The sequence below is a fragment of the Gorilla gorilla genome, chromosome 1 (assembly GCF_029281585.2).
Source record: "Gorilla gorilla gorilla isolate KB3781 chromosome 1, NHGRI_mGorGor1-v2.1_pri, whole genome shotgun sequence".
NCBI classification, from domain to species: domain Eukaryota; kingdom Metazoa; phylum Chordata; class Mammalia; order Primates; family Hominidae; genus Gorilla; species Gorilla gorilla.
The window spans coordinates 40,650,210-40,666,786 of record NC_073224.2 but is presented as its reverse complement, the minus strand read 5'-3'; the positions used below and the strand labels follow the sequence as shown (position 1 = coordinate 40,666,786).

Here is a 16,577-nt window from a genome sequence, read left to right as displayed (position 1 = left end):
CAGGCAGTACCTGCAAGAGGGAACCCGGCACAACCAGCAACAGCCCATTCCAGGAAGATGCACATGCTTGTATGGGTCACAAGTTATGTTTTGCTTTCCTCCCCTCCAGGAGATCTTGGTATGTTGCCCAGGCTGGGGCACAGTGGCTACTCACAGGTACAATCATCACACATTATAGCCTTGAACTCCTGAGCTCAAGCAATTCTCATACCTCAGCCTCTAAAGAAGCTGGAATTACAGGTACATGCAACTCTGCCTGGATCAAAAAGCATTCTTTAAAGTGTAACCAACAAGTACTATTCAGCCATATGCAAACTTCATTTAAGACCTTTTTAAGTTAACACCTGGTTTAAATGAAATATTCAAACTGATATTTTTGCACAGTCAGGAAAGTGCTAGGAGGAGGAAGGATGCTTAGAGCCCAATACCTAAAATAATTCTACCAATTCTAAGAGACTTTGTTATAAACAAACAGTAATTCTGGCTATATTCACATACTATTTCTGCAGTGAAGAACTATTATTTCAACAATTTATGCAAAACATAAATTTTCAAGTACTAAAAATAATTGCACTCTACGAATTACTGTTATCTTATGGTATATAGGATAGGGTGTGTGGTCCAAATAAGAGACTTGAAATCTCTGATGAAACACTACTGTCTGTCCAAAAAAAATTGTGAAATATTTTACTTACGTGTACAATGTGGATATTTGTGCTTCTGAAAAGTACTGTATATTACACAAATTTTTAATGCATACAACTAAAAATTCTCAAAAATTTACTTGTCACAGTAAATATAAATTTTAACTGATAAGTAATTTGAAACTTTCAGAGAAAACAGCAGGATTTTTATTTTAATGATCTGGCAAATTATCAAATTCAGCAATTATTATCTCATTACTAATCTGTCTCTGCCAAACTGATAAGCAGAAAACTTTATATAAGTTTTTGTTTTGTTATTGAAAACCAGCAGAAGACAAAGATGCTCTCTAACCACTCCTATTCAACATAGTATTGGAAGTCCTGGCCAGAACATTAAGCAAGAGAAAGAAATAAAGGGCATCCAAGTAAGAAGAGAGGAAGTCATGTTATCCCTGTTTGCAGATGATATGATTCTATATCTAGGAAACGCCATAGCCTTGATTCAGAAGCTCCTTAAGGTTATAAACAACTTCAGCAAAGTCTCAAAACACAAAATCAATGTACAAAAATTACTAGCATTTCTATACACCAAAAATTATAAAGCCAAGCCAGGCATGGTGGCTCACACCTGTAATCCCAGCACTTTGGGAGGCTGAGGCAGGCAGGTCACGAGGTCAGAAGTTCAAGACCAGCCTGACCAACATGGTGAAACCCCGTCTCTACTGAAAATACAAAAATTAGCCAGGCGTGTTGGCACATGCCTGTAATCCCAGCTACTCGGGAGGCTGAGGCAGGAGAATCGCTTGAACCCAGGAGGTGGAGGTTGCAATGAGCCAAGATTGCACCACTGCACTTCGGCCTGGCCAGCAGAGTGAGACTCCGTCTCAAAAAAAAATAAAATAAAAATAAATAAATAAAATTATAAAGCCAACAGCCAAATCAGGAATGGAATCCCATTCACAATTGTCACAAGAAAAAAAAAAAAAAAGAAAAACCTAGAAATACAGCTAACCAAGAAGGTGAAAGAGCCCTACAATGAGAACTACAAACGCTGCTCAAATAAATCAGAGATGACACAAACAAATTTTAAAAATTCCAAGGTCATGCATTTAAAAAAATCAGTATTATTAAAATGGTCATACTGCCCGAAGCAATTTACAGATTCAATGCTATTCCTAACAAACTAGCAATGACATTCTTCACAGAACTTTTTTTTAAAAAAGACTGAATAGTCATGAAAATCCAAAGCAAAAATAACAATGCTGGAAGTATCACACTACCTGACTTCAAACTATACTACAGGGCTACAGTAACCAAAGTGGCATGGTACTGATACAAAAATAGAAACATAGACACATGAAACAGCATAGAGAGCCCAGACACCCACATCCATCTGATCTTTGACAAAGCTTAAAAAAACATGCAATGAATAAAGAACTTCCAATTTAATAAATGATGCTGGGAGAACTGGCTAGCCACATGCAGAAGATTGAAACGGGACCCCTTCCTTACACCATACATAAAACTCAAGATGAATCAAAGACTAAAATGTAAAATCCATAACTAAACCCTGGTATAAAACCTAGTACCATCCTGGACATACAGATAGGCAAAGATTTCATGACGAAGATGCCAAAAGCAATTGCAATGAAAGGAAAAACTGGCAAATGGGGTCTAATTAAACTAAAGAGCTTCTGTACAGCAAAAGATACTACTGACAGAGTAAACAGACAACATACAGGATGGGAGAGAATTTCTACAAACTATGTATCTGACAAAGGTCTCATATTCAACATCTATATGGAACTTAAACAAATCTACAAGAAAAAAACAACTCCATTAAAAAGTGGGCAAGGGACAAGAACACTTTTCAAAAAAAAGATATACATGCAGCCAACAATCATTTTTAAAAAGCTCAACATAACTGATCATTAGAGAAATGCAAATCAAAACCACAATGAGATATCACCTCACACCAGTTGGAATGGCTATTACTAAAAAGTCAGAAAATAACAGAACAAAACAAAACGCTTATACACTGTTGGTAGGACTGTAAATTTGTTCAAACGTTGTGGAACACAGTGTGCTGATTTCACAAAGACTGAAAAAAAGAACTGCCATTTGACCCAGCAATCCCATTACTGGGTAAATACCCAAAGAAATATAAATCATTCTATCATAAAGACACATGCACACTTATGTTCACTGCAGCACTATTTACAATAGCAAAGACATGGAATCAACCTAAATACCCATAAATGGTAGACTGGATAAAGAAAATTAGGTACCTATATGCCATGTAATACTATGCAGCCATTAAAAAAAATGAGATCACGTCCTTCACAGAAGCATGGGTGGAGTGGGAGGCCATTATTATTAGCTACTAATGCAGGAACAGAAAACCAAATATTGCGTTTCCCTAAGGGAGAACTAAATGAGAACACATGGACACATAGAGGGCAACAACAGACATGGGGTGCCTACTGGAGGGTAGACAGCAAAAGGATGGAGAGAATCAGAAAAATAACTAATGTGTACTAAGCTTAATACCTGGGTAATGAAATAATCTGTACAACCAACCAACCCCCATTACACGAGTTTACCTATATAACAAACCTGCACATGTACCCCTGTGCTTGAAATAAAAAAATAAAGAAAAAATAATAAAGCTGAATTTATTTTTAAGAAGGTATATACAATCACGCTGAATATTAAAGCAACATTCATGTATGGTGTTTATTAATTCTTCAAAGATTTCATAAACAATAGAAAGTTCTATTTTCAGATATTATATGGTAGCCAGGAAAAAAAAATTCTCTAATTGCAACTACTATGGCATAATAAAACTAAACAGTCTTCATAGTAATCTAAAATCTAATTAATACAAAATGTAAAATAATCTCATACTTTATGACATAATTTTAGTCAGTCTTAAAATATTATAAATACACTAAAGTACCTCCAAACTTAAAAAAAAAGCATAACTCAGTCATTCTGAATTAATTTAGATATCTGTTGCTTTCAAAGATAAAATTTCACCTAATTACATACAGTATTTAAAAGAAAATTATAGGGGAGGCGGCAGGAGGGCCTGCGGTGGGCCTGCTTCGGCCTTCTCTCTGGCCTGGTTTCCCTCAGCGTGCGACTGTGCACTCAGCTCAGCACCATAGGGAAGCGGGACAACCGCGTGGTACTGCCAAAATTATGACATGATACCTACGGAATTAGAATGTGATCAATACTGTTAAAAACAAAAACCTGACACCAGTTAAATTTAACAAAGGTTATTTGAACAAGAAAATGATTCTAGAACTGGAGGAATATGTTCTACATCCTGGCCTATATGAACCCAATAGCAATGGCGAGATCAAGGGGTCCAATCCAGTCTTCAGGGCCAACAATACAGGATTGTTTGAATCGACCAAGGCCTACCTGGGAAGAAGTAAAAGAGCAACTAGAAGAGGAGAAAAGAAAGGCTCCAAGGTTTTGGCTGAATTTGAAGAAAAAATGAATGAGAACTGGAAGAAAGAACTAGAAAAAGACAGGGAGAAATTGTTAAGTGGAAGTGAGAGCTCATCAAAACAAAAAAAGAAAAGAATAAATTTGGTAGGTATTCATCTTCTTCATCAAGCTCTAATTCTTCCAGCAGTTCTTCTGATTGTGAAAATGAGGATAAGAAACAAGGAAAACAAAGAAAGAAAAAGAACCGTTCACATAAATCTTCTGAAAGCTCCATGTCATAATCTGAATCAGACAGTAAGGATAGTTTAAAAAAGAAAAAGAAGTCAAAAGATGCAATGGAGAAAGAAAAGGACATTAAAGGGCTCAGCAAAAAGAGAACGATAAATTCTTAAGATAAACCTTTATCATCCGAGTCCTTGTCAGAATCACAGTTTACTGAGGAGGTACGAGCAAAAAAGAAGAAAAGCAGTGAAAAATGAGAAAAAGCAACAGAAAAAACAAAAAAGAAAAAGAAGCATAAGAAACATAGTAAGAAGAAGAAAAAGAAGGCTGCTAGTTCAAGTCCTGACTCACCATAACATTAAGAAAAATCAGGATTCCCTTATAAAGAAAGTGCAATGTCTGAGGAAATTTCAACTGTGAAAACTACAACATATTTACTAAAATCCATGAATTTTCTTGTGTTTAGAATTATTCCTGGACTATTCAGTAGCCACTCAGATGCCACTGTGTGAAAGGGCCACAAATGTTGCCTGCTGCTTGAACATCTGTTTTTTTCTCTTCCAGTGCTTGATAACTCTGGGAGATAATACTCTGCAGTCAGACTAGTGGTTACTTGGGAATAAAATTAATACTTTTAGCTAGAAGTGTCTTAGGATAAACCAACAGAAATTGAATCTGGATACATCTTTGAGATGTAGTCAGAAATGACCAGATGACTCTAGTTAAAATTTTTGAAGGAGGGATTACATTAATATTTCAAAACCCTTACTCTGTAGAGAAGCATATTTTAATTTTTTCCCCTCGTATACTTTTATTTACCTGGGGAAGGAGCTTTTAGGGTTGCGGAGCTGGTTTGCTATCTCTTTAGCTAGCAGAATAGTGTGCCTTTGATCCTCATGCATCCTGTATTGTGGACATAGTAGCCACGCTTCACTGAGAGGTCAGAGCTGGGTACCAGCAGTCTTGCCCTTTACTGAGCTTAGTGTCATCCTTTACTGAGCTTAGTGTCATCCTTTAATTTTCTTTTTTATTTTTATTAAGTAAAATAGCTATTTATTCAGCCTGTTGTCATGCCAATATGTTCTGTCATATGCTGCTCTGAGTGAACCAGAGAAACAGCCATTTGCAGCATGAGAAAGCCCTAAAAGCTCTGGGATTTACCTCCACTTCAATAATAATGAATATTTTTTAGCATTAGAATGTGTTAAGTCATTTGAATTAATTTTGATTACACTTTGGCTTGGGAGAGGAATTATTTTAAATAGACACTGGTACTTTTTGAACTTGATAGCTGAAGATTCTAAAACGCATGTTTTATACTAAGTTTTATGTTGGGAATAGGCCCCCCAAAATCTGGCCATAAACTGGCCCCAAAACTGGCCAAAAATAAACTCTGTGCAACACTGTGACACGTTCGTGATGGCTATGATGCCCATGCTGGAAGGTTGTGGGTTTACCGGAATGAGGGCAAGGAACACCTGGCCCACCCAGGGCAGAAAACCACTTAAACGCCTTCTTAAACCACAAACAATAGCATGAGCTATCTGTGCCTTAAGGACATGCTCCTGCTGCAGATAACTAGACAAACCCATCCGTTTTGGCCCACCCCTTTGTTTCCAATAAGGAATAATTTTAGTTAATCTATAATCTATAGAAACAAAGCTTATCACTGACACCAGTAATCAGGATGAGGCAGGATTTTCTCAATGAAGTGGTAGGGGAATTTTATTCTTTAATTTCAGTTATATCTTAGTTAATTATGTCTAAATACAGTAGATGTTTTCAGAAGGGTATTAATTTCAGGAATTCAAAGGAAAAACTAGATTTTAGAAAAAACTTTTATTATGTGCTGTTGAATTTGGACTTTGTGTTTGATATTCCTTATTTTATAATTTTCTTTTTTTATTTTTATTAAGTAAAATCGCTATTTATTCAGCCTGTTGTCATGCCAATATGCTCTGTGCATATACCACTATATTTAGCACATCCTTTGTAACAGGCAAAATTGTACATCAAGTTATATTTCATGTTACCTGATTGTATAAAAATGTAAAATGAAAATGAATTATTATTTTAACATTCCTAGTAAACAATTCAGCAGAAATAAGACTGCACACCTACAGCTAAGGGAGGAGACCACCCCTCTTATTGTCTTATGCCCAATTTCTGCCTCCAAAGAAAGAAGTAAAAACTAAAAGGCAGAAATGAAATCCACAGGCAGACAGCCTGGCACCAGGCTCTGGGTGTGGTAAAGATAGACACCTGACCCAACTGGTTATGTTATCTATAGATTCCAGACATTGTATGGAAGAGCATTGTAAAAATCCCTGTCCTGTTCTGTTTCATTCTGACTACTGGTGAGCCCTTAAAAGGGACAGGAATTGCTCACTCAGGGAGCTCGGCTCTTGAGACAGGAGTCTTGCCAATGCTCCTGGTTGAATAAACCTCTTCCTTCTTTAACTCAGTGTCTGAGGAGTTTTGTCTTAGGCTCGTCCTGCTATATTTCTTGGTTCCCTGACTGGGAAGTGAGGTGATTGGCAGACGGTTGCGGCAGCTCCTTATGCAGCTTAAGCCTGCCCTGTGGAACATCCCTGCAGGGTACTCCGACCAGCCCAAGCAACGCAGATCCTGAGAGTGCTCCCAGGTAGGCATTTGCCCTGGTGGGATGCCTCACCAGAGCAGTGTGTGGCAGGCTCCCATGGAGGATCAATGCAGTGGCTAAACACGGGGAAGGAACTAGTACTTGGAGTCCGGACATCTGAAACTTGGTAAGACTAGTCTCGAGAACTTGCCCACTCCATTTGAGTGGAACCATGGCCTGATCACCCACAGCGTGCCTTTATCTGCACTTTGGTTTTGGTTTTGGTTTTGACTTGGTTTAAATTGCTTGACAGGACTGGTCTTGGGAACTTGCCTACTCCATTTGAGTGGAAGCGTGGCCTGATCACCCACGGTGTGCCTGTACCAGCACTCTGGTTTTTGTTTTTGACTTGACTTGGATTGTTTGATACTTTGGTTTTGGTTTTGACCTGGCTTGGATTTCTGGATACTCTGATTTTGGTTTTGATTTTGGTTTGGTGTAAACTGCAAAAGTGTGTGTGTGCCCTTTTTACCCATTCTTTGTTTTGTGGTGTGCGTGTGGTGTGAGCACGGTGTTTTGTCTCGAAGAAGCATGGGTCAGGCACAAATAAGCCCACCCTACTAAGAACTATGTTGAAAAATTTCAAAAAAGGATTTAAAGGAGACTATGGAGTACTATGACACCAGGAAAATGTAAAACTTTGTGTAAAATAGACTGGCCAGCATTAGAGGTGGATTGGCCATCAGAAAGAAGCCTGGATAGGTCCCTTGTTTCAAAGGTAACAAGGTAACCTGTAAAGCCAGGGCACCCAGACCAGTTCCCTTACACAGATGCTTGGTTACAGCTGGTTTTAGATCTCTCCACAGTGGTTGAGAGAACTGCAGCATAAGCCAGGCTGAGAGAGAGAGAGAGAGAGAGACAGAGAAGAGAGAGGAAGAGACAGAGGCAAAAGGAAAGTCAAAGAGAGAGAGACAAAGTCAAAGACAGAAACAAAGAGAGAAAGAGAGATATATACAAGTAGTTAAGAAAAAAAAAAAAAAAAAAAACAGCGTACCTTATTCCTTTAAAAGCAAAGGTAAATTTAAAACCTGTAATTGATAATTGAAGGTATTCTCCGTAACCCTATAACACTCCAATACCACTTTGTTGTCACTGTAAACAAGGGCGTATCCCGAAAGCACTGATGCTTTCCTATCAAAAGTCCTTAACCCAGTAATCCACAGATGGCCCAAATGCATTCAATCTGTAGCAGCAACTGCTTTGCTAACAGAAAAAAAGTAAAAAAAATAACTTTTAGAGGAAACCTCATTGTGAGCACACCTCACCAGTTCAGAAGTAACCTAAGGAAAAAAGGGGTGGGCGGAATTTATGTAAAAAGAGTATTATATGGTAAACTCTTGTCCTGAAATAAATTAACTAGCTGTTTAAAGAAACAAATATTTGTAATAAGTCAGAAAGTTGACGCATGTCGAAGAATTGTCTGCAAAAGTCAGGAAAGAGAAAAATGTTATATAAAAACACTTTATGTGCAAGATGTATAAGGAAAGTAAAATATACCTCTGATAAAAGAATTATAAGGAGGCATAAGACTATAAATTTTTACCTACATCAAAAGGTTAAAAATATGTATACTTTGTTTTAAAGGTTTAATCAAGTTTTAAAATGTTAATTGGAAAGAAAATTCTGTGTGTAAACACTGGCTAAAGTTAAAGAGGTATCATCCAGTTTTTCTGTAAACTGGACATTAAAATAAAAGCACAGCAGGTTTTTCTTAAAGCACCAACCTGCTCTTTAACAAAAATTATGAAAGGTTAAAAAGAGTCTATAAAATCTTACCTTATGGTCAAACATTAACAATTGGATAAATATGTCTATAAGGTTTAATTAAAATTAGGTTTAACATTAATAACACAGTAATACAAAGGTAAAATTTAGCTTATCTGGTATAAAAATCATACAAAAAGCATTGTTAAATGTAAAATGGTATTTGGCTTTCTTTGGTTTAAAAACTAATAAAAATAGGTGCTAAAGGAAATTTCTCAGTAAAAAGGCACTTAGGACTATAAAGTCCACTGACAAGGTCCCCACATTTAAAACAAAAGGTCAATTTCTTAAAAATTATATACTTCATTTATCTTCCACTTTCCTTTCTCTCAAAAACTCAGTCTTTTAGCACATGTACCACCCCTAGAATTTCCGGTAAATCAGCACCAGTTTGAAGATCACGTTCTCATCAAAGGGTGGAAAGAAGAAAAACTTGAGCCAGCCTGGGAAGTACCCTACCTTGTGCTGCTAACCACCAAGACTGCTGTTCGTACAGCAAAAAAAAAAAGGGGGGGGATGGACTCATAACACCCGAGTCAAGAAAGCACCACCCCATCCAGAGTTGTGGGCCATGGTCCCGGGGAAAACCCTACCAAAGCTAAGAAAAATGTAACTCTTTCCATCTATTGTACTACTCTTTCTTCTTTCCTTGTTCTATTGCTGACCATCTAGTTATTAACATAACCATGTTAATTTCGCCTCATACTATTGCATTTCATGCTTGCCTTGTTATACCCTGTGGAGACTTGCAAGTCAAAGACAGCTTTCTACTTCAGAAAAGTACTTCTGTCCCTCCTGACTCTCCTCAGACTGGGCATTAGTAAACTAGGACCATTAATCCAGGGAGATTTCGTTAAAGACCCCAGTGCCAACCAGGAGTCTTGCCCCCCAGTGTAGAGCTTTCATGCCATAGTTGGTCCAACATTCTGTGGACCACTAAAGGGCAAGGATGGACTGCCCCAACCGGTTTTTGTAATTTCCTAAAATCATACCTTTATTTTACTAGAGGGTCATAGAAGTTAAAGACTTAAAACAAACTTTAGCAATAAAGACAGGATACCAAGATGCAAATGCCTGGTTAAAATGGATCAAATAATCCATCTGCACATTAAACAAAAGCAATTGTTATACTTGTGCACATGGCAGGCCAGAGGCCCAGATTGTCCCCCTTCCACTAAGGTGGTCCTCCAGTCGACCAGGCATAGGCTGCATGGTAGCTCTTTTCTAGGATTCTACAGCCTGGAGTAGTAAGTCATGCCAAGCTCTCTCTGCCATATCCTGAAGTCTGGCACCCTGCGGGTCAGCCCCCGAGGGCCATCCAGCTTCCGTCTCCCAACACTAAGTTCACTTTGTGTCTCTCACGACAAGGAGAAAACTTACCATTCCTTGGAGACCTGAAGGGATGTGATGAGCTTAAGAATTTTCAAGAGCTTATGAATCAGTCAGCCCTTGTTCATCCCTGAGCAGATGTGTGGTGGTACTGTGGTGGACCTTTACTGGGCACTCTGCCGAATAACTGGAGTGGCACTGTGCTTTAGTCCATTTGGCTGTCCCTTTCACCCTGGCATTTCATCAACCAGAGGGAGAAGAAATAAGACATCATAAAGCGAGAGAAGCCCCTTATGGGTCTTTCAACTCTCACATCTATTTAGATGCAACTGGAGCCCTGCAAGAAATAACAGATCAATTTAAAGCTTGAAATCAAATAGCTACAGGATTTAAGTCAATATTTTAGTGGGTGACAGTTAATAAAAATGTAGATTAGATAAACTACATCTATTACAACCAACAGCAACAAGCTTTTCATGAGTTAAAGAAAAACTCATGTCGGCCCCAGCCCTGGGGCTACCTGACCTGACAAATCCCTTTACACCCTATGTGTCAGAAAAAGAAAAATGGCAGTTGAAGTTTTAACCCAGACTGTAGGGCCCTGGCCAAGGCCAGTGGCCTATCTCTCAAAACAACTAGACAGGGTTTCCAAAGCCTGGCCCCCATGTCTAAGGGCCCTGGCAGCAATGGCCCTGTTAGCACAAGAAGCAGATAAGCTAACTCTTGGGGAAAACCTAAACATAAAATCCCTCCATGCTGTGGTGACTTTAATAAATACCAAAGGACATCATTAGCTGACGAATGCTAGACTAACTAGATACCAAAGCTTGCTCTGTGAAAATCCCCGCATAACCACTGAAGTTTACAACACCCTAAACCCCGCCACCTTGCTCCCGGTATCAGAGAGCCCAGTTGAACATAACTATGTAGAGGTATTGGACTCAGTTTATTCTAGTGGGCTTAACCTCTGAGACCATCCTTAAACATCAGCAGACTGGGAGCTGTACGTGGATGGGAGCAGCTTTGCAAATCCCTGCAAAGTGACTCTGAAGAAGACAAGCCCTGCTCCAGTCACATGCGGAAACTGACTGGTCCACGCACGGCTGAAGCATGAGGAAACTCATCGCGGGACTCATTTTCCTTAAAATTTGGACTTGTACAGTAAGGACTTCAACTGACCTTCCTCAGACTGAGGGCTGTTCACAGTGTATACATCAAGTCACTGAAGTAGGAGAAAAGGTTGCTATGGTCCTATTATTTTATGGTTATTATAAGTGTACTGGAACTCTAAAAAGAACTTGTTTGTACAATGTTATTCTATACAAGGTATGCAGCCCAGGAAATGACCAACCTGATGTGTGTTATGACCCATCTAAGCCTCCCATGACCACAGTTTTTAAAATAAGATTAAGAACTGAAGACTGGTGGGGGCTCATAAATGATACGAGTAAAGTGCGAGCCAAAACAGAAAAAAAAAAGGTGCCCAAACAAGTCACCTTAAAATTTGATGCCTGTGCTGTCATTAATAAGTTAAAAACAGGATGTGGTTCTCTTAATTAGGAAAGAGGCTATATGGCAGAAAATAAGTACATTTATCATGAATTAGGACTGTGTGAAAATAAATGTAGATACTGGTCTTGTGTCATTTAGGCTACTTAAATTTAAAAAAATGAAAAAATCCTGTCTACCTTCAGCAAGGGAAAAGTGGCCGTTCCTGTACCAGTGGTCAGTGTAACCCCTTAGAACTAGTAATAACCCTTAATCCTCGTTAGAAAAAAGGGGAACGTGTAACCCTAAAAATTGATAGAGCTGGACTGGATCTTCAAGTAAATATTGTGGTTTGAGAAAAAGTTTATAAACGCTCTCCTGAGTCAGTATTTCAAACCTTCTACAATAAACGAAATGTGCCAGTACCAAAAATTCCAAGAAAAACAAGAAATTTGTTTTTGCAATTAGCCGAGCATGTAGCGCAGTCTCTCAATGTCACTTCATGTTATGTATGTGGAGGAACTGTAATAGGAGATCAATGGCCATAGGAAGCCCGAGAATTAGTACCTACAGACCCAGTTCCTGAATGAATTCCCGTCCCAAAAGAATCACCCTGATCACTTCTAGGTCCTAAAAGCCTCAATCATTAGGTAATACTGTATAGCAAGAGTGGGGAAGGAGTTCACCCTTCCTGTAGGAAGACCACATGGTGGAGTTCAAACGACACAGAGTAAATTTCCAAAGCTGCAGACCATTTAGGCCTACCCAGAATTCCACTGGGACTGGATGGCCCCCACTGGGCTATACTGGATACGTGGACATAGAGCCTACACTAAGCTGCCTGATCAGTGGACAGGTAGTTGTGTTATTGGCACTATTAAACCATCTTTCTTCCTACTGCCCATAAAAACAGGCAAACTCCTGGGATTCCCTGTCTATGCTTCCTGCGAAAAGAGAAGCATAGCCATAGATAATTAAAAAGATGATAAACGGCCTCCTGAAAAAATTATACAATACTATGGGCCTGCCGCTTGGGCACAAGATGGCTCGTGGGGATACCAGACCCCCATTAACATGCTCAACCAAATCATGTAGTTGCTGTCTTGGAGATTATCACTAATAAAACTGGTAAAACCTTGACTGTTCTGGCCCGGCAAGAAACTCAGATGAGAAATGCTGTCTATCAAAATAAATTGACTCTCGACTACTTGCTAGCAGCTGAAAGAGAAGTCTGTAGAAAATTTAACCTTACCAATTGCTGCCTGCACATAGATGATCCAGGGCAAGTAGTCGAAGATACAGTTAAAGACATGATGAAACTGGCAAGTGCCTGTACAAGTGTGGCACGGATTTGACCCTGAGGCCATGTTTAAAAATGGTTCCCAGTGCTAGAACGATTTAAAACTCTTATAATAAAAATTATAGTAGTAATAGGAACCTGCTTACTGATCCCTTATTTACAACCTGCACTCATTCAAATGGTAAAAGGTTTCATCGCTACTCTAGTTCACCAGAATGCTTCAGCAGAAGTGTATTACAATAAATCACTATCTGTCATGCAGGAAGACATAGATGGTAAAGATAAAAGTGAGAACTCCCACTAATAAAATGAGTGAGAGTCTCAAAGGGGGGGAATAAGGGAGCAGACTGCCCCTCATATTGTCTTATGCCCAATTTCTGCCTCCAAAGAAAGAAGAAGTAAAAACTAAAAGGCAGAAATGAAATCCACAGGCAGAAAGCCCGGCCCCGTGCTCTGGGCCTGGTAGTTAAAGATCGACCCCTGACCTAACCTGTTATGTTATCTATAGATTCCAGACATTGCATGGAAGAGCATTGTAAAAATCCCTGTCCTGTTATGTTTCGTTCTGATTACTGGTGCATGCAGTCCCCAGTCACGCACCCCCTGCTTGCTCAATTGATCACAACCCTCTCACGTGGACTCCCTTAGAGTTGTGAGCCCTTAAAAGGGACAGGAATTGCTCACTCAGGGAGCTTGGCTCTTGAGACAGGAGTCTTGCCCATGCTCCCAGCTGAACAAACCTCTTCCTTCTTTAACTCAGTGTCTGAGGAGTTTTGTCTGCGGCTCGTCCTGCTACACAGCCATTTGATCCTCGACAAACCTAACAAAATCAAGCAATTGGGAAAGGATTCCCTATTTAATAAATGGGGCTAAGATAACTGGCTAGCCATATGCAGAAAGTTGAAACTGGATCCCTTCCTTACACCATACACAAAGATTAACTCAAGATGGATTAAAGACTTTTACATTTGTAAAACCCAAAACCATAAAAACCCTAGAAGAAAATCTAGGTAGTACCATTCAGCACATAGGCACAGGCAAAGTTTTCATGATGAAAATGCCAAAAGCAATTGCAACAAAAGCAAAAATTGGCAAATGGGATCTAATTAAACTAAAGAGCTTCTGCACGGCAAAAGAAATGATCATCAGAGTGAACAGACAACCTACAGAATGGGAGAAAATTTTTTAAATCTATCCATCTGACAAAGGTCCAATATTCAGAGTCTACAAGGAATGTAAACAAATCTACAAGAAAAAAACAACCCTATTAAAAAGTGGGCAAAGGACATGAACAGACACTTCTCAAAAGAAGACATACATGCAGCCAATAAACATATGAAAAAAAAAAAGCTTAACATCACTGATCATGAGAAAAATGCAAATGAAAACCACAGTGAGATACCATCTCATGCCAATCAAAATGGCTATTAAAAAGTCAAAAAACAGTCTGGGGGCAGTGACTTACACCTGTAATCCCAGCACTTTGGGAGGCCGAGGCAGGTGGATCACTTGAGGCCAGGAGTTCAAGACCAGCCTGGCCAACACAGTGAAACCTTGCCTCTATTAAAAAATAGAAAAAAATAGCTGGGCATGGTGGTGCATGCCACCATGTAATCCCAGCTACTCAGGAGGTTGAGTCATGAAAATCACTTGAACACAGGAGGTGGAGGTTGCATTGAGTTGACATCATGCCATTATATTCCAGCCTGGTGACAGAGTGAGACTGTGTTTCCAAAAAAAAAAAAAAAAAGTAAAAAAACAACAGATGCTGGTGAGGTTGTGGAGAAAAAGAAGCACTTTTACACTGTTGGTGGGAGTGTAATTAGTCCAACCATTGTGGAATACAGTGTGGTGATTCCTCAAAGACCCAGGGGCAGAAATACCACTTGACTCAACAATCCCATTACCAGATGTACACCCAAAAGAATATAAATCATTCTTTTATAAAGATACATGCACATGTATGTTCACTGTAGTACTATTTACAATAGCAAAGTCATAGAATCAACCTAAATGCCCATCAATGATAGACTGGATAAAGAAAATATGGTACATGCACACCATGGAATACTATGCAGCCATAAAAAGGAATGAGATCATGTCCTTTGCAGGGACACGGATGGAGTTGGAAACCATTATTCTCAGCAAACTAATGTAGAAACAGAAAACCAAACATTGCAGGTTCTCACTTATAAGTGAGAGCTAATTGATGAGAAAACATGAACATGTTGGGAGAACAACACACACTGGGCACCTGTTAGGGGGCTGGGGGGAGGGAAGACATCGTAAAGAATAGCTAATGGATGCTGGGCTTAATACCTAGGTGATGGGATGATCTGTGCAGTAAACCACTATGGCACACATCTATGTAACAAACCTACATATCCTGCACATGTACCCCTGAATTTTTTTTAATATCTTGGAAAAAAAAAAAAAGGAAAGGGTGAATTTCAGGGTTTCCACAGTGGCTAAAATGTAGAGAGATGTTCCAGATAAGAAGGCATGGAGGAGAAGCTCCAAATTTTACCCATAACTTCCCCTAACATCTTTGGCTGCATCATGCACTTTGTAAAGGCAGTGATGATACCCAAAATTTCAGGAGTCTGCAGCAGTTTAGAAGGTATAAGAACTGACAGGCTACTGCTTAATGCAGGAAATACAAGATAAAATGGATTTAAATATCTCAAAATGTTCTTGAAACACCAAAAGTTGAAACTTTTGGTTCTAGACAAGATGGGATAAGCAAACTCTATTCTATTCTCAAAAATTATAGCAATGGGCTTGTAAAAACTTATAAAGCATCAGTCTAAAGACTCTGAAAGTACAGAAAAGAAGGCAGACTAACTTGGAACAGCAGGAGTGGTTTAACGGCTACTGCCCTGGGTATGTCTTTTGTTTTGTTTTGTTTTGCCTCCTATATATCCTGGTTCAGTAGCAGAGAACACAGTAACCTGGAAAAGGCCACTGAAAAATAATTAAAAAAAAAGAAAAATCTAACATGCTCTCTCTAGCCAAAGAAGCATGGGATAAAGATGGCCTATGCAGAAAGTGATTACTTGACGACACTTTTTCATATTCTGGCAAACATCACACACAAGTAAGACATAACACTTCTCTTCCCACAGTGCTAGTGTTACAAAAACTAGGAGCAGAACTCTTTCATCCTCACCCTGCAATATTGAGGCCTAGCTTCTCCCAACCCAAATTGAATTGAATGCACTGTCAAAGCAAATACTGAACAGGGCTCTGTCTTCCATTCTCATCCTGCCATTTAGGTGCAGCCTATCACCCCACCCCCATGGGCTTTGCATTCAGGGAGACTGTAAGTGGAGCTCTCCCTTACATTCCTGCCCCACAGTAATTAGGGAATGCTTTGTTTCATCTACCTCTTGATCACCACCTTGATGAGGGAAAAATTGCCTATTAGGGTTAAGAATATGACCAAACACATGATGCCTGGCACTGGTAAAACTGACTTTAGCTTATTAACTACATATTCTCACATGCCAAGGAAGAAACACCTTGGACACCACACAGAACCACAGAGGGAGTGGTGCCTGCAAGCAGAGTTTAAATGTTGGTGATAATCAGAGATTCTGTAAGTTTTGTTTCTAAATTTCTGCATTACCTTTTTCTTTTGTGCTTACTTTTTAGCAGACTCTTAATTACTTATTTTTAAGTTTATCAATTCGTTTATCTGCTTGCTCAAGTGCTCCGTTAAAGCCCT

At 39.1% G+C, this 16,577-nt stretch overlaps 1 protein-coding gene across 6 annotated transcripts in view; it reads right to left on the bottom strand.

The window, feature by feature from the left end:
* Positions 1-16,577, bottom strand: part of ZNF678 (zinc finger protein 678) — a 98,013-nt gene that overhangs the window by 36,960 nt on the left and 44,476 nt on the right. The window contains exon 1 of one of the 6 annotated variants that reach the window (XM_063708569.1): positions 10,114-10,732. The exons of 4 other annotated variants lie outside the window; for them this stretch is intronic. In XM_063708569.1, coding sequence (XP_063564639.1) covers positions 10,114-10,116 — 3 coding nt within the window. In that variant the 5' untranslated portion in view covers positions 10,117-10,732. Of the gene's footprint in view, positions 1-10,113; positions 10,733-16,577 lie in introns of those variants that run through there. One more of the 6 variants, XM_055371460.2, reaches the window with a different exon arrangement.